The following is a 23,218-nucleotide window of genomic DNA, read 5'->3' on the forward strand; positions in this document are numbered from 1 at the left end:
TATTACTCTTAGAGGCTTGTAGACATATGTCGTGTACGTGGAAGATTGTACGGCCCTGTCGGCCTATATTTGAGTTTATAAATGATTATGTTAGCCTATTAGGCCCATATGTCACATGTATATAATGATGTAATAATAAAGGTACATTACGTTGGTACTCAGTCAAGTAAGGTACTGGGTGCCCGTCGCGGCCCATCGATTTGGGTCGTGACAACTTTTCTAAAGTGAATAATTGAGTTTTGAATATTGATTTGGAGTCGGATTTGGATGAAACTTGTATGGTTGGACTTGTATTCAAATGGGTTATCAGAATCTATAATTTTTGTCGAGTTCTAGGGTGCGGGCTCGGGTTGACTTTTTGGTTGACTTTAAATATTTGAATAAAGATTTGACCTTATCGTTTGGGTTTGATTCTTATAGTATTATTTGATATTTTCGAGTTGCTTTTGGCTAGATTCAAGCTGTACGAAAGTTAATTCGTGCATAAAGGCATTTTTAGAGTATTGATTTAGCTTGTTTGAGTAAGTATCTTACCTAAACATAGTTGATACACTAGTTTCCTGAGTTATTAGTGTTGGCTACGCGCTAAGAGTGGCGCACGTGTGAGGGAATTGAGCCCATGTGCGTACACCAGGGTATTATCCTTGTTCGAGGTAGTAATTAAGCTATTGTATGCCTTGAATTGATTGCTAAGCTTCGTGTTACCATGTTTGTTATGTTTTACTCCGTTGGTGAGCTAATCGAATCATGTTAGAGATTATTTATTGGTTGATCTCTTGTCCAACAACAACAACAACACTCCTAGTATTATCCCACACCGTGGGGTTTCAGGAGGATAATGTGTATGCAGACCTTACCCATACCTTGTAAGGATAGAGAGGTTTTTCCAATAGACCCTCGACTCAGGAAAGCATAAGCACTGCATTAATGAATATATAGACAAGAAGGGACAATACCTAAAAGCCATACAAAAGCAGAATAAAATCAACAAGATAGTAAGGTGATCAACAATGAAGGAAACAACGGTTAGTCATAAAAACTTATTACCAACAGAAAGCGAGAATGCGTGCCAATACTACTGTTATGAACACTCTAGACTACCTACTCTACTACCCTAATCCTCGACCTCCATACCTTTCTATCAAGGGTCATGACCTCGGTCAGCTGAAGCTGTGCCATGTCTTGCCTAATCACCTCTCCCCACCTCTTCTTTAGCCTACCTCTACCTCTCCGTAGGCCCTCCAATATCAACCTCTCACACCTCTTCACCGGGGCATCGATGCTCCCCCTCTTCACATGACCAAACCACCTAAGCCGCGCTTCCCACATCTTGTCCTCAATAGGGGCCACACCCACCTTGTCGCGAATAACCTCATTTCTGATCATATTTAACCCGGTGTGCCTGCACATCCATCTCAACATCCTCATCTCTGCTACCTTCATCTTTTGGACATGAGCGATCTTGACTGGCCAACACTCAGCCCCATACAACATTGTAGGTCTGACCACCACTATGTAGAACTTACCTTTAAGTTTCGGTGGCACCTTCTTGTCACACAAAACACCAGAAACGAGTCTCCATTTCATCCATCCCGCTCTAATACGATGTGTGATATCTTCATCAATCTCCTCCTCCCCCTAAATAATAGACCCAAGGTACTTAAAACTCTCTCTCCTAGGGATGACATGCGAGTCCAGCCTCACCTCCCCTTCCCCTCCTTGAGTCTCGCCACTGAACTTACACTCCAAGTATTCTGTCTTGGTCCTGCTCAACTTGAAACCTTTAAATTCCAGGGTCTGCCTCCATACCTCTAATTGCGCATTGACACCGTCTCGCGTCTCGTTCAATAAATACAATATCATCTTCAAATAGCATGCACCACGACACCTCCCCTTGGATGTGGCACGTCAGCACGTCTATCGTCAGAGAAAACAAAAAAGAGCTGAGTGCTGACCCCTGATGCAACCCCATGAAAACTAGAAAATGGTCGGAGTTCCCACCCACCATCCTCAGTTGGGTATTTACTCCATAGTACATGTCCTTAATCAGCCTAATGTAGGAAACATGTACACCTCTAGCCTTCAAACATCTCCACAAAACCTCCCTCGGAACTTTATGATACGCCTTTTCTATGTCGATGAACACCATATGCAAGTCTTTCTTTCTCTCCCTATACTGCTCTATCAATATCCTATTAAGGTGGATGTTTTCTGTTGTCGAACGTACCAACATAAACCCATACTGGTTCTCAAAAATAGACACACTCCTCCTCACCCTTAGCTCTACCACTCTCTCCCAGACTCTCATAGTATTGTTAAGAAGCTTGATACCCCGATAATTACTGCAATTTTGGATCTCACCCTTGTTTTATATATAGGAACCATCGTGCTCCCCTCCACCCTTAGGGAATCTTCTTTGTTCTAAAAATGACATTAAATAACCTAGTGAGCCACTTCAAGCCTGCCTTGCCCGCACTTTTCCAACACTCCATCGAGATTTCATCTGGCCGGGTCTCTTTGCCCTTGCTCATCTTACGCATAGCCCCTCAAATTCATCAAATCTAATCCGTCTACAAAACCCAAAGTCACAATGAATCCCGGAGAGTTCCAAATCACCAGTACAATGCTCATGTCTCCCTCTTCGTTCAAGAGACTATGGAAGTAGGTTTTCCATATCTGACGGATAAGCCCATCATCCAACAAAACTCTACCTTCTTTGTCCTTGATGCACTTCACTTGGTCCAAGTCACGTGTCTTGGATAACCTAAACAACCTCTTATCCCCACCTTGGCCCTCGAGTTCCTCATACAAATGACTAAAAGCTGCAGTCTTGACCTCCATAACTGCCTTCTTCTCCTCCTCGTCTACATTTTCCACTAGCTTCAGATACGCTACTTTCTTGGTTTCCACTTTTCCTTGCACCTCTATATTACACCACCAGTCTCCCTTGTGACCACTAGAGTAACCATTTGAGATTCCTAATACCTCTCTCGTGGCTTTCCTAATGCACTGCGTAGTCATGGTCCACATAGCGCTTGCATCCCCACTACTCCTCCAAGCCCCCATAGTCACCAGCTTAACCCTAACTCCTGCGCTTTAGCTTCCATCAAGGCTCCCCACTTGATCCTATGTTGGCTATATATCGCCTTCTTCCTTCTCTTCCTCATAATCTCAAGGTCCATGACCAGGAGCCTATGAAGGGTCGAGAGGTTCTCACTCGAGATGACCTTGCAATCCGTGCAAAGACCTGTATCGGACTTCCTGTAGAGTAAATAATCAATCCGAGTCTCGGCCACCGAACTTCGGAAGGAGACCAAGTGCTTCCTTTTATTCGGGAAACATGAGTTTGCTATCATCAAATCAAATGCTCTAGCAAAGTCCAGCAAAGATGTTCCTCCTCCATTTCTATCTCCAAAACCAAAGCCACCATGCACATCATCATAACCCCCAGACGTTGCTCCAATATGGTCGTTGAAATCTCCTCATATGAAAAGCTTCTCGGCATACGGGATAGAACACACCATCTCATCCAATCCTCCTAGAAATGCCTCTTGACTTCCTCATCCAAGCTTGCTTGGGGTGCATACACACTGATTATGTTCAAAGTAAAACCTCCTACAACTAGCTTAATAGTCATCAACCTATCTTCACCCTCCTAACCTCCACCACTAGTTCACAGAGGTCCTTATCAACCAAGATACCTACCTCGTTCCTGCCCTCACCTTCCCAGAATACAAAAGTTTGAAACTGGCCTTATCCCACGCCTTATCTCCTGTACACAAGCTATATTAATCTTCCTTTTCTCGAGAATCTTTGCTAACTCTACAGATTTTCCAGTCAAAGTTCCTATGTTCCAAGACCCCACTCTCAGCCTAGTATCTACCTTAGGCCTATTACCCCCCTCACCCCCTCCTATGTGCTGACACCTCCGAGGACAAGACCTTACCCTACCATCATTCACCAAAGCCATTATAATCTACGAGTCACTACGCAAGCACTATCCCAAAAATAAGCAACAAAAATAAAATGAATTACCGAAATATAATCTACCACCAAACGTCACAAAACAGGTGAAAAAATAAAATAAAGTAACTAACGAGAACTATAATCTACAACTAAAGGTCAGCCAAACAGGTGAAGAAATAAGACAAAGGAACTAAAGGAACGATCATCCATAACTAAAGAATAGAAAAATAGGTGAAGGAATACAATACAAGAGCTAAAGGGGACTATAATCTACAACTAAAGGTTACAAAGAAAATGTGCAATAAAGATTCAAAATAAAGATGTAATAGGTAGATAACAATATAAACAAGTAGGCAAAGCTAACACTAATGCAATTAATTTGACAATGCTAGGGCAATGATAACTAAAGATTCAAGAACAAAATAGGCAGGCAAAGAGATACAACTACGCTAAAATATCAAGACAAGAGAGGATAAATAGAATCTTGGTTGCAACCTTTGAAGTTAACGAACAATGGGAAGCAATAATGTCAGCTTCAGGGAGAACTCAAATTGAAATCTTCCTAATTGATGTTTTGACTGAGGAATCAAGAATGAAAAGTTGATCCAAAAACCAGAAACCGTACGTAATCAGATTGATTCAACAAAGCAAATGAGACTGAAACCCGATATGTTGAAGATGAGCGAAGAAATCCAAGCGGCGATCTCCTGTCCAAATATGTTAATTATTATTCATGTGGCGTAGTCGCCTGGTTTGAACCATGGTAGTACACTTCGCACATGCTTAGACCTTAGCATGTCACTTATATCAGTTCATGAGTATGTAATTTGATATCCGTTGTTCATGTACATGTATTCTTGTATATGCTTCTCTGTGTGATATTGGCTGGGTTTATAGCATGTGAGTTGTCCGTATGGATCTGAGTTACATTAGCACGTGAGTTGTCCGTGCGGTAGTTATATATGGCACGTGAGTTATCTGTACAGTATGTGGATAAGGATACATCCCCCTAGGTTCACCCTCTCATATTTCTCTCACGATGATGTGCATGCGTTATGAGAAAAACTAGCCAGTATTTCTTTGGCTATTGCATTTCTTCTGTACTTGCAATTTTCTTGACTGTATACATATTTTATTCACATATCTCCTCTATATGCTAGATCAGAAATATACACATACCTTTATGCATATCTTCTCTATATGCAACCTTACTTGATGAGATGAGACAAGGTACATATCTTCTCTATATGTGCATCCATGTGGCTTGACTTGTTTAATCATGCATATCTTCTTTATATGCAACTGATGAAGGATTATCTGGTATTTCACACATGTCTTCTTTATATGCAAATTTGATGATTTAATAATATTGGACGCATATCTTCTCTATATGCTGGTTGGTTACATGATTTAGGACTTAGCACATTATCTCTTTGTACACCGATGTGATCTTATTTGTGTTATATGATTAGAAGGCACCATTTTCGTGTACTTGTGAATATAAGAATTGAACATGTTATTAGCAAGTATAATGAATAATTCTTGTCACTATTACATCTTCAAGGTTGGTTATGATACTTGATGAGTACATGGGGTCAGTTGTACTCATACTACACTTTTTCACCTTGCGTGCATCTCTTAGAACTGAGTTGCTGTGGATGACGAAAGTTGGCATTGAAGATGTACCTCTTTTTTGGATATTTATACCACTTGTCCTTAGTAGTTTTGGATTCATACTCTGTTTATGTATATTCCGACAGAAGTTATCATATCATTTTTGTAAATCAAAATTTTAGTGGCTCATTACTTGTATTATTAATCTTGGGTTATTTTAGTGAAACTCAGCTATTTTATTTATTGATTCTTTATGAATTTTATTTGAGTTATGTTGACTATTGTTCATATTACCTAGAATATTGGATTAGGTGTTATCACGAATAAGTGGAATATTTTGGGTAGTGACAGATATAGGTTTCCTAAAAATACAAGAAAATAATTCAAGCCACAAATAACATTATCAAATCTAAAGAGTTATGTTTAACTTTCTAGGCAAGAGTTTATGGTCTTGAAAGGGGTAGCTACAATTAGGTTGATTATAGGGGCTAAGGTACTAGAGTTAGTCCTTTTGGTTATTTAGTTGTAACCTAAATTTTGGCTAGAATTGGGTTGATTGTAGGGATTTAGGTACTAGAGTTAGTGCCGTTGGTTTATTGAGTTAACCTAAAATCACTCTTTCAAGTTAGTAAAGTTCTGAGAAAAATCCTATGATGGTAGGTCATAATTTTTACCCCTTGAACAAATAGGTTTCTCACATAAAAATTATGATGTTGTTTAATTTTTGCACTTCACATTCTGTATGTGTCTATAATTCTTAGGTTAAAGACCCAAGTTCTTTAAGACGCAATATTTTTTTAGTAAGACACAATTCACCCTCCCCTCTTGTGTCTAGGTGCATCCTAAAATAACAATTGGTATCCGTACATATTCTTTCAACTGAAGGCTAACATCTTAAAAGGATTAGAGATGATCAACCCCCCAAGTTAAACTGGTACTTGCTGTTGCACTAGGAGCCGTTGCACCAGGTGGTAGAGCATGGGTGTTATGTATCCATTGAGCAAAAACGGGTTGTAATTGTGTAGTGGTATATGAAAGCAGATGAAGAGTCAAAATAGAATCAACTTGAATTCGAGACCGCTATTCGAAATCTTAGTGAAACACAGGATTTCTTATCTCATAACTATTTATTGAGCATGTTTCCCATCTCTTCTCGAGAAATAAGTGGGTTATTTCTTTGCAAAACTGTGCTCAATTTCATATGTGGCAATTCCACCAAGATCTCTTCATTAGTTGGGGGAAGAATCCGCTCCGCCGTGGGAAGAGACGCTTCCTTCTTGCTTGATAGGGGGCTTCCATTCACCAGCGCAGACTAAAAGTGCTCTCTGAACTGTGCTGGATAGTCACTCATCACACAGATCTCAAACCCAACCTGTGGTGGATCCGGGGAGACAAAGTTCAAACACAAGATCCTTTGCCCCATACTTTGAGATGCTCCTCCCTGCCGATCAACTAGCGAGGCTGCTCGTGATAGGCAACACTTTAAGCCGCTATCATTCGGTTCGGGTAAGTCAAGTTCCTTCAATCACTTCGCTTAGGAAGTCTTCCCTTATCTTTCCTAACGTTCAGAGTAGTTATGGTTGACAGGCGGAAGTAAAGGGCCATATACTACCAACATAAAAAAATGACTGACTACAAGACCAGGTATACCAATTTGGAGAAAACTCGCTTGGCTTTGGTTTGGGTAAGGCGGAAATTGAGGCATTACATGTTGTCTTACCCAGTATATTTAATAGCTTATATGGACCTACAAAAAAAGTATTTGTTCAAGAAACCCACCTTAACGTAACGGGAAGGACCACAAGATGGTTACTGCGTCTATCTAAATTTGACATCACGTATGTAACCAAAAAGGAAGGGCGATAGTAGAACACCTTGCACCCTATCAAGGAGAAGCCGCCATCCAAGCGCGAATACTTTCGTTTAAGAGAATATTTTTGGTATAGAAAGTCTCAAATTCAGGATCTTCCGTTGCACGAATTTCCTGAAAAACAAAGTCATAGGCACGTAGGTTCAGGGCTAGACCGACTACTCCAAGAGCACTCATCCATAAATCGGTTACTGGTATAAATAACATAAAAAAAATATAACTAACGTTTATTGGAAAAAGTAACTCCAAAGATTTGGGACCAAAAGCGATTAGCGGTGACCATTGAATAAGTTTCTTAGGCTTGAGTTGGATTAAAAGCACGGAATGTATACCTTGTTCAAGGAGGAAAATCATCCACAAGGCCATCATTATTTAATAGAAAGCACTATGGATGGTGGGAAAAACGTGATTTTCTGGAAGGTGAAGACTTAGCACTCTGGGACATTATTCAGAAAGATACTAAGGTTCCATGGCAAAAGATGACAAGGCGATAGTGACCCAAAAACCAGGGAGCAATATAACTTGGTTAAAGAACCCACAAGGAGGTTTCTCAAACCTACAAGGACAATAGCTTTTAAAATAATAGTTTTCCTAAACATACAAATAACGATTTTCCAAAACTACTATGAAATCTGACATAATTAGGATTCATATAGATTCAAGACACAAATGGCGCAGTTAAACTTTGAAATTTATGATTTTCACCAAAATTCTTATTTTTAATTCGTTGATGATTAGGCGACCTTCCGTGCGATCCTATTAACCTACTGTTGAGAAACGTAACGTAGTCGGTAGTCCTCTTTCAAAACTATCACTTGAACTTTAAAAATCATCATGGTGAACTCAACTACTCGACTGCCAGAAATTCATAGAAGGGAATTCACTAAATATATTAGAATGTCATGCATAAAATTTGTAGTTATGACTAAAAACAATATTTTAATCGCTTTGACTCTTTACAAAAATGTCAGTTTTGTTAGGGAGATTCATCAGTACATATATACCACAAGAAATCATTTTGCCCTATATCTTTTTTTCAACGAAGGGATTCAATTAACCTCTTTTCTCCGGTTAGCTATTTTCCCCCGTCCATCACAATTCCTTAGCTTGACGGACTTATCAGGAGTCATTTGTTGTACTTCGTCCTTACTACCGAACATTATACTTTGAGTCTGATCTAAGTCATTATTTATGAAACAGAACTTTGAGTCTACAAAATAATCCTTGAAAGGCGACAGCCATTTTTCTTATAAGTACCTAAACAAATTCCAATATATCATATAGTTGGTAAAAATTTATTCGTATGCATACTTTTTTAACACCAAAGTAGTATTAATTAATGTACATCTTCACCTTATTTATTACTTAATCATGGTAAAGTACACTAGTTTGATATAAACACGGAGTGTAGACTTGTAATAGTCTTGACAATAACCATTCTCTTCGATCACGGAGTACAAGTTTTACTATCAATCATATCTGTTTCCGGAGATTGTTTTTCTTTCTTCTTGCTTTCTTTAATATCACCATAAAAATATGAAACAAATCCCCATAGAGAGAGGGCAAGAGAAACTCTTTTTTCTGCACTAACTTTTCACCGTAGATAAAAACAGCTAAAATTTCCGTTACAGGTAGTAGAACGGAAATCAAAATTCCAGACACCAAAGAAGAAGCAGAATAGATGACTCCAATGGTGCCTAAGAAGTAGAACTGCAAAATTATTGCACTCCATATTATCACGTTATAATATCTCCCTTCTCCAAGTTCAATTGCTTTTGCTTCCCTTGAAATTGCCCGCAAGATATTTTTAACCATCAATTATAGTATGTTATCTACTATTTTTATCATGTTAACAATTAAATTCTTATCATATATGTTTACATGAAATTACATTTTAAATGATCAAATTTATATGAAATTACCTTAAAACTACACATTATTTTATGTAATTAGTGCATGAAACTTAAACTCATACTAGTAAATTACTTTAAAACCAAACAATTATCTACTGGTCCTTCTGTTAGTTTTGAAATTAAACTTCATATTTTACTTTTGATAATATTTATAGCAACAAAAATGTTATGATATATTTAAAACAATAAGTTTCAAAAATCTTACAGCATCACATAAATGTTTTGACGTATTTAAAGATATAAGTTTCAAAAGTTTATTGTTAGCCCGCAGATAGTAACATGATTAAAATTACAAATTTTAAAAATCTTTCTTTCTTTTTTAAATTACGTGCCAAAGTAAATTATGCCGCGTAAAATTGCAGAGGAGTAATAAATGGACAAAACGCAAATGGAGAGGATTCAAATTGAGGAAAGAGAAAGAGAGATACCAGAAAGTCCTTGTTAATGATCATTCCGATTGTTGCAACAATGGTGGCAACAAAGCAATACACTGTCTGAAACTCCAACACAAGTGTGTAAGTAATAGCTTGATGTGCCTTTTTGTAAATCAACTCTACCAAAGGAAAAATAAGCCCAGACAAAGCAGCAGCTGCCAGGGTCATGATAAACCCTAAAATATACTCTTTCTTTGTCTCTCCCTCTGGTTGATCACCTCCAGAGTGTAGCGCCAAAAGCACTACACCAATCGTCAACAAAATGACGGCGTTGACTAAGTAAGAAGTGAACTTCAGCTTCGCTATGAGGAAAGCAAAACCGGTGGTGAAAGCAAGTTGCGTAGCAAATAGAAGTCCACTAGTCGAAACAGGCAATTTAGCTGTGCCATAAGAGTAGAAATAGTTACCAAATCCTTGTAGGACTCCGATTCCTATAGTGGCCACGAAAATCCGGGGAGTCATCAGAATGACCTTCGTATTATTATTGTTATTGTCGTTGATATTTTTGAGGCTATAGAAGTAGGAGATGCCTAAAGGGAGGAAATTTATTGGCCAAGCAACAGTTTGTAGCCAGGTTGATAGCCAAATTCTTTTGCCTCCTTTGATGAAGTAAAGGCGCATGACCAAAGGGCCACCACAGGTTCCTACAGCTAGAAATATGCAGTTTAAAACTAGAAGCACTATTTTCATTTTTGAGCTAACTTGAGGTTCCATTATTCTACGGAGGAATGAATTGAAGTACTTGTTTTTATGTTGAGTCACTTATAAAGGTATTATGGACGTCAAAATGGTCTTGTCATATGTCGACTTTATTTCCACTGTGACTAATAGCCCACAATAAGGGACACATGGGGTTAAAAAAGTCAACTCCCTATTCTATAATCTATAAAATAGAAATGTATAGTACATATAGGCTTGATTCATGCATTTAAGTAAGAATTGGTGTGCCCCTACCCAAATCCCATCAAATGGCCGTGACGACACCTAACCTTCAAGACTAAGTAAGCCAATCATATCAACAACCTTACATCACCAGAAGATAATATAATAAGTCTAAATTATCATAAACAACGGAAATAGTGATGAATATAAGCCAAAACGGCAATACACGACATAACTCGCAAAACTAGGTAGTACAGAGTCATGAGCTTTAAATCGAATATATAAAACAAATCTCTAAAAATACAACACTATTTGAATGCGAAAACGACAGTATCAAAATAAGGAAAGGGACTGCGACGGTCATGCAAAACTAACTTGAATCCTCTCGATCAACAAAGAACTCACTCTAAAAATCCGCTACCTCCAACACCCGGATTTGCACAAAAATGTGCAGAAGTGTGGTATGAGTACGGGACAACATGTACTCAATATGTATCAAAATTAATCTCGGTGAAGTAGTGATGAGGTTCATGTCATGTGATACTCACTAATCAAAAAACCGGTACAATATATCAAATAACTGGCAACAAGGATATAATAGAATAGATCAGTACCATCACTCAGCGAAACAAGAGTTATCAGCTCATCACAAGTAAATCAAATTTTGACAAAGGAACTACAAGTCAATAATAAAAGCATAGAATAACATGTTAAAAACAACGTGAAAACATGTTTAAATACATGACAAAGCATAAAGAATGCATGTGCATGATCAAGAATGCCACCCTTATACCGCCACATGAACTCAACAGTGAAATGCCACCTTTATACTCCACTCGTAAACAATAAAATTCCACCCTTATACTCTACACAACATCAATAATGAAATGCCACCCTTATATTCTACACATAATCAATCACAACAATCCTTGTGTACGCCACTAAGAGAGAAATATGAGAGGGCGACCATAAGGGCATGGATCTGTATCTACATGCTGCACGACAACAACCTCGTACATACAATAATTACAATCGCATGACAAATACCTCGTGCCAAAATATCATTACAATCACATGGTAAAAACCTCGTGCCACAATATCATCACAATCGCATAGTAAAAACCTTGTGCCAATACCTAATTAATCTGCCAACATGTCCACATGTGTCATGATCATAACAATGAAGTATGCCAAATTATCATCAAAAGACATAAGCTCATAATTTATCAATAAAGTATACAAGGACATGCTAATAATAAATTGCGGATGAGTGTTCAACCTATAAAATATGACTACAACAAAATCAATTGCAGCAACTAAGTTCATGTAATCATAAAACGATTAATCATGTTTCATATAAAGTATATCATCAAGATAAGGAACATTAGAAGCCTATGATCTAATTCGTTCAGAACCACACATAGCACCCGTGTACATGCTTACCTCCTCATATACACGTCGCTTTGCACATAACATAGTAAGGCAAATAAGGCCAAATCCTAAATGTTATTTCCTCACACAAAGTTAGGCAAGTTGCTTACCTAAATAATCCCAAATCAACTCTCAAAAATAGCCCTTTTCTTAAAAGAACACCTTCGACTGGCTCAAATCTAGCAAAAAATAATTCAATAATATCACACAATATTATAGGAATCATTCCAAATAATAAAGTTTCAATATTTAACCAACTTCCAAAAAGTCAACAAAAATCAATCCTGGACCTATATGGCCAAAACCCAGGTCAAGGGGTAGATCCCGACTATCCATAGCCCCACGAGTCCAAATATATGATTAGATTCTAAAACCTAGTCCAAATCGACTCAATTTTTTATTTTTCCAAAACATAGTCAAAACCCCCAAACTTCTCTTCCAAATCCCATAATCTAGGTATAATAATCTATCGAAAAATAAGATATAATATCAAAATAAGGTAGTAATTACTTACTGCAAAGCCTTGTATGAAAATCCTCTTCACAAATTGCCTCTCTACAAGTCTAGGATTCAAAATATGAGATAATGGGTCTAAGTCCCAAAATTGGCTCATTAAAACCAGTTGCAGAAGTCGCATTTGCGACAAAGGGTTTGCAAATGCGACCCTTGAAAATGTGAAGAAGGGCTCGAAAATGCGAACATGGCCCCTAAGCAGCAGTCATCGCAAATGCAAACAAGAAGATCAAAAATAGACCTAATGTCGAAAATTCGGATTCCTCTTTGGAAATATGGATGTTGCAATTGCGGCAACAGATATAAATATGGACTTTTCATCCAATAAGTGTAAATGCAGTCAAAAGTACGCAATAGCGGACCTTTGCAAATGCAATCAAACCATAGCAAATGTGAGGTCTGCAGTACTAGAAAATCCTTAACTCCAAAAAATCAATTCAAAACTCACCCGAACCCCTTATGTCCCTCATCAAATATCCACACAAGTACATAAATCGCATACGAACTTGCTCATAAGCTGAAAACATCAAAATAACATCCATAACCAAGAATTAAACACCAAAACACATCATGCAAGCCTTCAAGTTTATGAACTCTAAATATTCACAACCAAGTGTCCGGTTCATACCAGACAAACTCGAATTGAAATTAAACCTTGCACACAAGTCCCAAAAAATAAAACAGACCTATTTCATGTCCCAAAATAACAATCCGACCCCAATATCCTCATAGTCAACTCAAGGTCAAACTTATGGATTTTCTAAACTGTAAAATTGCCAACTTTCAGCAAATAGAGCTAAATCATTCTAGGAACCTCTAAATACAAGTCCGGACATACGCCTACATCCAAAATTACCATACAAAAATATTGGAATGATCAAAACACAAATTTGAAGTCGTTCACACAATAGTCAAATCTTGGTCAACTCTTATTACTTAAGCTTCTAACATAGAACTAAGTATTCAATTCACTGTGCAGCCTTCCAGAACTAAACCAACCATCCCCGCAAGTCATAAAATAACCTCAAAGCACATGGGAAGCATCAAATGGGGAATCAGGGCTCTAATACATAAAATTACTCGCTGGGTCGTTACATTCTCTCCCTCTTAAACAAATGTTCATCCTCGAATATGTTTAGAGTCATACCTCAAATGCCAAAAAGGTGAGAATAGTTTCTCTACATATCATGCTCGGAGTCGCCTCCTCTAATGGTTGACCTCTCTACTGCACCTTCAGTGACGCGATCTCCTTAGTACTAAGCTTTCGAACCTGCCGATGCAAAATGGCCATCGGCTCCTCCTCATACGCCAGATTTCCATCCAACTGCACTATATGGAATTCCAAAACACGAGACTTATCTTTGTGATAATTCCGAAGCATAAAAACATGGAACACCAGATGAATTATCAAAAGACTAGGAGCCAAAGCAGTTCTATAAGCAACCTTGCCAACTCTCTCCAACACCTCAAAAGGACCAATAAACCTTGGGATCAAATTATTCTTCTTTCCAAACCTCATCACACCCTTCATGGGAAAAACACCAAGAAGAGCTTTCTCATCCTCCATGTAAGCTACATCACGAACCTTCCAATCCGCACAACTCTTTTGCATAGACTGGACTATGCGTAGCTTCTCCTAAATCAGCTTCACCTTCTCCATAGCATCACGAACCCAATCTATTCCCGATAAACCTAGCTCATCAGGATCGAACCAACCAACCGGAGAACGACATTGCCTCCCATATAAGGTTTTATATAGAGCTATGTAGATACTCGACTGATAGATGTTGTTTAGGCAAACTCTGTTAAAGTTAGAAAATGGTCCCACTGGCCTCCAAAATCAATAGTGCATGCCTTCAACATGTCCTTCAAGATCTGAATGGATTGCTCGGACTACCTCTCCATCTGAGGGTAAATTTATAGTACTCAACTTAACCTGTGTGCCAAACTCACACTAGACCAGCCTCAAAAAGTGCAAAGTAAATTGAGTGCCACAGTTTGGGATTATAGAAATAGGTATACCATGAAGGCGAACAATCCTCCTAATGTAGATCATAGCCATATGCTCTGAAGTGTAGGAAGTCATGACCAGAATGAAATGAGCCGACTTGGTCAACCGATAAATAATGACCCAAATGGTATCAAACTTCCTCATATTCCTTGGCAAACCTGCCACAAAGTCCATAGTAATGCGCTCCACATTCACTCCGGTATATCAATCTTATGAAGTAAACCACCAAGTTTATAATACTCATACTTGACCTGCTGGCAATTCAAATATCTAAAAATGTGCCCAACAATGTCTTTCTTCATCCTCCTGCACCAATAATGTTGCTTCAAGTCACAATATATCTTCATAGCTCCCGGATGAATAGAATACATTGAACTATGAGTCTCCTCAAGAATCAACTCTCTCGATCCATCGATAGCAGGAACCAAATATTGACCATGAAGTCTCCATACTCTATCATCACCATTAGTCACCTCCTTAGCATCACCGTGTTGCATCATGCCCTTAAGGACAAGCAAGTGGGGATCATCATACTAGCGATATTTAATGCACTCAAACAAGGATGACTGAGATACAACACAAGCAAGGACTCTACTTGAGTCCGAAATATCCAACCTCACCAATCTATTGGACAACACCTGAAAATCCATAGCTAAAGGTCTCTCCACAGTCGAAATGAATGATAAACTCCCCATGCTCTCTGCCTTCCTACTCAAGGGACCTGCAACCACATTGGCTTTCCTAGATGATAGAAAATAGTGATATCATAATCCTTCAACAGCTCCAACCACTTGGGTTGCATCATATTCAAATCTTTCTATTTAAATAGAGGCTGAAGACTCCGATGATCTATATACACCTCACAAGACACGCCATATAATTAATTCCTCCAAATCTTAAGTGTGTGTACAATAGCTATTAACTCCAAATTATGCACCAGATAGTTCTTCTCATGGGGCTTCAACTAACGCGAAGCATAAGCAAGCACCCTACCTTCGTGCATCAACACACACCCGAGACCAATATGCGAAGCATCACAATATACCGTATATGACCCCGATCCTGAAGGAAATACCAAAACTGGAGCTGTAGTTAAAGCAATCTTGAGCTTCTGAGAGCTCTACTCACACTCGTCAGACCACCTAAATGAAGCACCATTCTGAGTCAACTTAGTCAATGGAAATGCAATAGACAAGAAACCATCCACAAAGCATCGATAGTAACCAGTGAAACCCAAAAAACTCCCAATCTCCGTAGCCGTAGAAGGTTTGGGCAAACTTTGACTGCCTTAATCTTCTTCGGATCCGCCTTAATCCCCTTAATAGACACCATACGAACTAAGAATGTCACTGAATCTAACCAAAATTCACACTTAGAGAACTTGGCATATAACTTCTTCTTCTTCTTCAAAACTTGAACCACTGTCCTCAAATGCCGCTCGTGCTCCTCCCTACTATGGGAATAAATCAAGATGTAATCAATGAACACTAAGACAAAAGAATCAAAATAAGGCTGAAACACTCAATTCATCAAATGTATGAATGCTACTGGGGCATTAGTCAAACAAAAAGATATCACCAAAAGCCTATAATGCCCATAATAGGTCTTTAAAGCTGTCTTAGGAATGTCTGAAGCCCTGATATTCAACTGATGATACCTCGATCTCAAGTCAATCTTGAAGATTACCCTAGCATCCTTAAGCTAATCAAATAAATCATCAATGCTCGGTAGCGGATGCTTATTCTAGATGGTAACCTTTTTCAAATTCCTGTAGTCAAAGCACATTCTCAGGAGCTGTCACGACCCAGATTTTCCACCCTCGGGAGTCATGATGACACCTACTAGTGAAAGCTAGGCAAGCCAACCATTTGTATTAATTACCTTTTTCCCATTTTAACCCTTTAACAATTAAGAACCAACATATGTAAACAGTGGAATTTTAGTAAGTGGAAGAACAAAATATAACCATTTTAAATATTTCTAATACAAATCCTTAAACATAAACCACCCAGAACTGGTGTCACAATTTCACATACAATCTAGGAATACTACAAATAAGGGTCCGAAAAATAAATACAACGCTGTTTCTGAAATACATAAATGAAACAGGATGAAAGGATAGAAGGAGACGCCAAGGCCTGCGGACGCCTGCAGGACTACCTTGGGTCGCCTGAATGGACTAAAGACAGCACCCTCACTGCGGTCCAAAAGTTGCAGCACCAGGATCTGCACGCAGTGCAGAGTGTAGTATCAGCACAACCGAACCCATGTGCTGGTAAGTGCCTAGCCTAACCTCGGTGAATTAGTGACGAGGCTAGGACCAGACTACCAAATAAACCTGTGCATTTAATTCATATACAGTGAAAATAAAGGCAGAAATGTACAGTTAAGGATAGAAAGGGGAAACATGTTGCGGGGAACATCAAGTAATAACAGAAGAACATCAGATAAATATAAGGAACACCAAAATTCAATTATCAACAAGAATCCGAAATAAAAGACAAGTGCACGACATCACCTTTCGTGCTTTTACTCTCGTCCTCACCATGAAATCAATAAGCTTAGCACGGTATCACCCTTCGTGTTTTTACCTCACATAAACATGGCACGGAATGATCCTTCGTGTATTATCACTCATATCATGGCACAGAATTGTACATCGTGCGACAGGACATCACCCTTCGTGCTTTAACCTTACAAAAACGGCACGACATCACCCTTCGTGCATTAACACTCTCTCACAAATATCATACACGGCATCACCCTTCGTGCTTTAACACTCTTCCTTAGCCAAACAACAACCACAAAGCAATAAGGGCAAGGGAATCAATAAAATAACAGTAAAATCTTGGCAAGGGAACAATAGTATAACAACCATATCCCGGTAAGGGAAACAATATCAAAACAATAACATCCCGGCAAGGGAGATAACATCAAAAGTAATAACATCCCGGCAAGGGAGACAATATCATAAACCTCTTCTCATCTCCATATTTACTTCACAACTCAATTTACAACTTGAGCGAATGCTCTAAAATGTTCAGTTGCCAATAATCCTTCCACAAATCATTTTACAACCTGAGCCAACGCTCTTCAATGTTCAATTACCAATAATACTTCCACAAGCCTTGTTCAACAAAAGGAATCATCATATAAAGTATGAACATTACAAATGGAGTCACATTAGTCATAGTATAAGACTCACGGGCATGCTTGACATCAACGTATAAATACTCGTCACCATGCCTATACGTCATACTCAACAATTAAGACATAGCAAATAAGACTCAACTCCTAATCCCTCAAGCTAAGGTTAGACCAAACACTTACCTCAAAGCCACGAACACAATCAAGCCTCAACTACCACTTTACCTCTTGGTTCCACTTCCAATTCGCTTATATCTAGTCACAATTTACTTAATAATATTAGTAAATGCTAAATAAGTCAGTTCTAATGGATGAGAATAGGTTTTCCAATGATTTCTCCAAAAAGTCAAAAATCGACCCTAGGCCCGCTTAGTCCAAACCCGAAATTCAGACCAAAACCCGATTACCCATTCACCCCCGAGCTCGAATATATAATTGGTTTTGAGATCTGACCTCAATTTGAGGTCTAAATCCCCAAATTTTAATATTCTTAGGTTTCACCCAAAATTCCCAATTCTACCATGAAAACCCTAGATTCTAGGATGAAATCTTGTAAAAAGAAGTTAAGGAGTGAAAGAAATTAGTTAAAAATCACTTACTAGTATTTTGGGGAAGAAAGAGTGTTTGAAGAATCACCTCTTATGGTTCAAGGTTTTGAAAATTGAAAAATAACTGAAGAGTCCCATTTAAATATACTCCTCTCAGACCCTCTCTGCGGACCGCATAAAGGGTTTGTGGCCGCAGAGCTGCACAGCGGACCGTAAAAAATCGAGCGTGGCCGCGAAGGCTTGGCCTTGCTCACCGCGGACCGCATAAATCCCACAGCAGTCGCGAAGACCCCACAGCGAGCCGCGAGACCTTGCTTCAGAAACCCGCGACTTCTCTGAACCTGCAACTTTTTCCTAAGTGTAAAACATCTCGAAACCTATCCGAAACTCACCCGAGCCCTCGGGGCTCCTAACCAAACATGCATACTAACTCAAAAATTGCATATGTACTTATTCGTGCGATCAAATCGCCAAATTAACAACTTTAACAACGAATTTAGTATCAAAATCAAAGAAAAACCTCAAGAACTCTTAAGTTCCATTTTCTTAATAATAGAGGGTCCAATTCATGTCATTTCATATCCTTTTCTTACCAAATTTTATGGGCTCAACTCAAATATCAGATAAGACCTATAATACGGGCCTGATACCATCATATTCCAATACCTTCAAATTCCCAAAAGCTCTTACAATTTCAATTATATAATTTTCTTCAAAAATTCATTTCTCGGGCTTGGGACATCGGAATTCAATTCCGGGCATATGCCCAAGTCCCATATTTTCCTACAGCCCCTCCGGGATCGTCAAATAACGGGTCCGGGTCCGTTTACCTAAAATATTGACTGACGTCAACTTAAATTCATTTTAAAAGCAAAACTTATCATTTTTCATAGATTTTCAAAAAATAGCTTTCCTGATACACGACCAGACTGCGCATGCATATCGAAATAAGACAAACAAAGGGTTTTAGGGCCTCGGGACACTGAATTCACTTGCAACACAAGTGATGACCTTTTGGATCATCATATTCTCCACCTCTAAAACAACCGTTCATCCTCTAACGGACATAAGAAGGAAGTAATTTAGTCGGAGAAAAGATGGGGATATCGGCTCTGCATGTCGGACTTGGACTCCCAGGTCGTTGCCTCAACAGGCTGACTTTTCCACTGAACACGAACAAAAAGGAAACTCTTTGATCTCAACTGACGAACCTGCCGGTCTAGAATAGCTATCGGCTTCTCCTCATAGGACAAGTCCTTGTCCAACTGGACAGTGTTGAAATCTAACACGTGGGATGGATCACCGTGATACTTCCGAAGCATGGACACATGAAACACTAGATGCATGGCTGATAAGCTCGGCGGTAATGCAAGTCTGTAAGCCACCTCTCCCACTCGATCAAGAATCTCAAAAGGACTAATGAACATAGGGATAAACTTGCCCCTCTTCCCAAATCTCATCACACCCTTCATAGGCGACACCCGAAGCAACACCTGCTCACCGACCATGAACGCCACATCTCGAACCTTACGGTCGGAATAACTCTTTTGCCTGGACTGATCTGTACGAAGCCTATCCTAAATGATTCTGACCTTGTCCAAGGCCTCCTGTACTAGATCCGCACCCAAAAACCGAGCCAAACCCGGCTCAAACCTTCCAACCTACGACCAACACCGCCTACCATATAAAGCCTCATAAGGAGCCATCTGGATACTCGACTAGTAGCTATTGTTGTAGGCAAACTCCGCTAAAGACAAGAACTAATCCCACGAGCCTCCAAAGTCAATGACACAAGCTCGGAGCATATCCTCCAAAATCTAAATAGTACGCTCGAACTGCCCGTCCGTCTGAGGATGAAATGTTATGCTCAACTCAACCCGTGTGCCCAACTCCCGCTGAACTGCTCTCTAGAAATGTGAGGTAAACTGTGTACCTCGGTCCGAAATGATAGATACGGGCACACCATGAATACGAACAATCTACCGGATATAGATCTTAGCTAACCTCTCGAAAGAATAGGAGACTGCCACAGGAATGAAATGTACAACAATAATCCACACTACATCGAACTTTATCTAAGTCTGTGGGAGTCCAAAAATGAAGTCCATAGTGATACGCTCCCACTTCCACTTAGGAATCTCAATCTTATGGAACAAACCACCAGGTCTCTGATGCTCGTACTGTACCTGCTGACAGTTCAAACACCGAGCCACATATGCAACGATATCTTTCTTCATCCTCCTCCACCAATAATGTTGCCGCAAATCCTGATACATCTTAGTGGCGTCTGAATGAATAGAGTTTCGGGAAGTATGGGCCTCTTCTAAAATCAACTCTCGAATCACATCCACATTAGGCACACAAACTCGACCCTGTAGCCTCAAAACCCCATCATCTTCTAATGTAACCATTTGGCAACACCGTGCTGCACCGTGTCTCTAAGGACACATAAGTGAGGATCATCATACTGTTGATCTCGTATACGCTCCAATAAAGAAGAACGAGCGACCATGCAAGCTAACACACGGCTGGTATAAGAAACATCTAACCTCATGAATTGATTGGCCAAAGCCTGAACATCTAAAGCGAGCGGTCTCTCACCGACCGGAATATATGCAAAGACTGCCCATACTAGCTGACTTCCTACTCAAAGCATCGACCACCACATTGGCCTTTCCCGGATGATATAAGATGATGATATCATAGTCTTTTAATAGCTCCAACCACCTTCTATTCCTCAAATTTAGCTCCTTCTGCTTGAACAAGTATTGCAAACTCTTGTGATCCGTGAACACCTCATATGACACGCCATATAGATAATGCCTCCAAATCGTCAATGCGTGAACAATGGCTACTAACTCCAAATGGTGAACTAGATAATTCTTCTCATGAATCTTCAACTAACGTGAAGCATAAGCAATGACCTTTCCATCCTACATCAATACCGCACAAAGTCCAATACGAGATGCATCACAATAAACTGTATATGGCCCTGAACTTGTGGGAAAAACTAGCACTGGCAACGTAGTCAAAGCTGTCTTGAGCTTCTGATAGCTCGCCTCACACTCGTCCGACCACCTGAACTGGGCACCCTTATGGGTCAACCTGGTCATTGGGGCTGCAATAGAAGAAAACCCCTCCACAAACCGACGATAGTAGCCTGCCAAACCCAAGAAACTCTGGATCTCTATAGCTGATGCGGGTCTAGGCTAGTTCTTAACTACCTCTATCTTCTTCAGATCTACCTGAATACCCTCTGCTGATACAACATGACCCAAGAATACAACCGAAGTCAACTAGAACTCACACTTCGAAAACATAGCATACAACTTACTATCTCTCAAAGTCTGAAGGACCACTCTCAGATGCTGCTCATGCTCTTCCCGGCTTCGGGAATAGATCAAAATATCATCAATGAAGACTATCACGAACGAATCCAAGTAAGGCTTGAACACTCTATTCATCAAATCCATAAAAACTGCTGGGGCATTTGTCAACCCGAATGACATCACCAAGAACTCATAATGCCCGTACTGATAGTATCCAGATCTCAAGTCAATCTTCGAAAATACCTTGGCACCTTGAAGCTGATCAAACAAATCATCAATCCTCGACAATGGATACTTATTCTTGATTGTAACCTTGTTCAACTGCTGGTAATCTATGCACATCCTCATCGTTCCATCTTTTTTCTTAACAAACAACACTGACGTACCCCAAGGCGAGACACTAGGTCTAATGAAGCCTTTATAAAGCAAGTTTTGCAACTGCTCCTTCAATTCTTTCAACTTAGGCGAGGCCATACGATACAGTATAATAGAAATGGGTTGAGTGCCCAGAACCAAATCAATGCAGAAGTCAATATCCCTGTCGGGTGGCATACCCGACAGGTCTGAAGAAAATACCTCAGGAAACTCACAAACTACAGGAACAGAATCCATCGAAGGAACCTTAGCACTAGAATCACGAACATATGCCAAATAGGCGAAACACCCCTTCTCGACCATACGCCGAGCCTTCATATATGAGATAACAATATAGGTAGAATGACCAGGAGTCCTTCTCCACTCTAAATGAGGTAATCCTGGCAAGGCTAAGGTCACAGTCTTGGCATGATAGTCAAAGATAGCATGGTAAAGTGATAACTAGTCCATCCCCAATATGACATCAAAATCAACCATGTCCAAAAGTAACAAATCTACAAGAGTCTCAAGACCCCCAATCGCAGCTATACATGAACGATGGACACGATCTACCATAATAGAATCACCCACCAGTGTAGACACATATACAGGATCACTCAAAGAATCATTAGGTATGACCAAATACGGTGCAAAATAAGATGACACATAGGAGTATGTAGATCCTGGATCAAATAGAACTGAAGCATCTCTACTACAAACTAGAACAGTACCTGTGATAACTACATCGGAAGCCTTAGCCTCAGGCCTGGCTGGAAGAGCATAACATCGGGGTTGGGCCCCACCACTCTAAACTATATCTCTAGGACGGCCTGTTGCTGGCTGGCCTCCACCTCTAGTGGCCTGACCTCCACCTCTAATATCTCTACCTCTACCTCTAACACCTCTACCTCTACCTCTATCTAGCTGGGCGGGATGTGGAATACTCGGTGCCTGAACCATAGCACGGGTACCCTGATGTAAGAGCTGCTCGGTGCTCGAGGGCAAAATCTAGCAATATGCCCCATATCGCCATATGTATAACAAGCCCTCGGCAGCTGAGACTGCAAACCCTGACGGCCTGAATAACCACTCTGAAAACTCTGGAGTGGAGGTGCACTGATAGAAGCTGGCGGTGCACTGTAGGGTAGCAGATCAGAATACTGCGTATGAGAACCACGACCACCTAGAGCACCGTGAGAAGCCTAA

General features: G+C 39.8%; 1 protein-coding gene and 1 pseudogene across 1 annotated transcript; both read right to left on the minus strand.

The window, feature by feature from the left end:
• Positions 1-902: 902 nt before the first annotated feature.
• Positions 903-3,066, minus strand: LOC142165934 (uncharacterized). Its single transcript, XM_075224324.1, has 2 exons — positions 2,737-3,066; positions 903-956 (listed from the first exon to the last, which is right to left on the minus strand). The coding sequence occupies exons 1-2, from the start codon at positions 3,064-3,066 to the stop codon at positions 903-905; spliced, it is 384 nt and encodes a 127-aa protein (XP_075080425.1).
• A 5,743-nt stretch (positions 3,067-8,809) lies between these two features.
• On the minus strand, positions 8,810-10,511 carry LOC107783288 (purine permease 3-like; annotated as a pseudogene).
• Between the last annotated feature and the right edge of the window lie 12,707 nt (positions 10,512-23,218).

The sequence above is a fragment of the Nicotiana tabacum genome, chromosome 11, assembly GCF_000715075.1.
Source record: "Nicotiana tabacum cultivar K326 chromosome 11, ASM71507v2, whole genome shotgun sequence".
Taxonomy (NCBI): Eukaryota; Viridiplantae; Streptophyta; class Magnoliopsida; order Solanales; family Solanaceae; genus Nicotiana; species Nicotiana tabacum.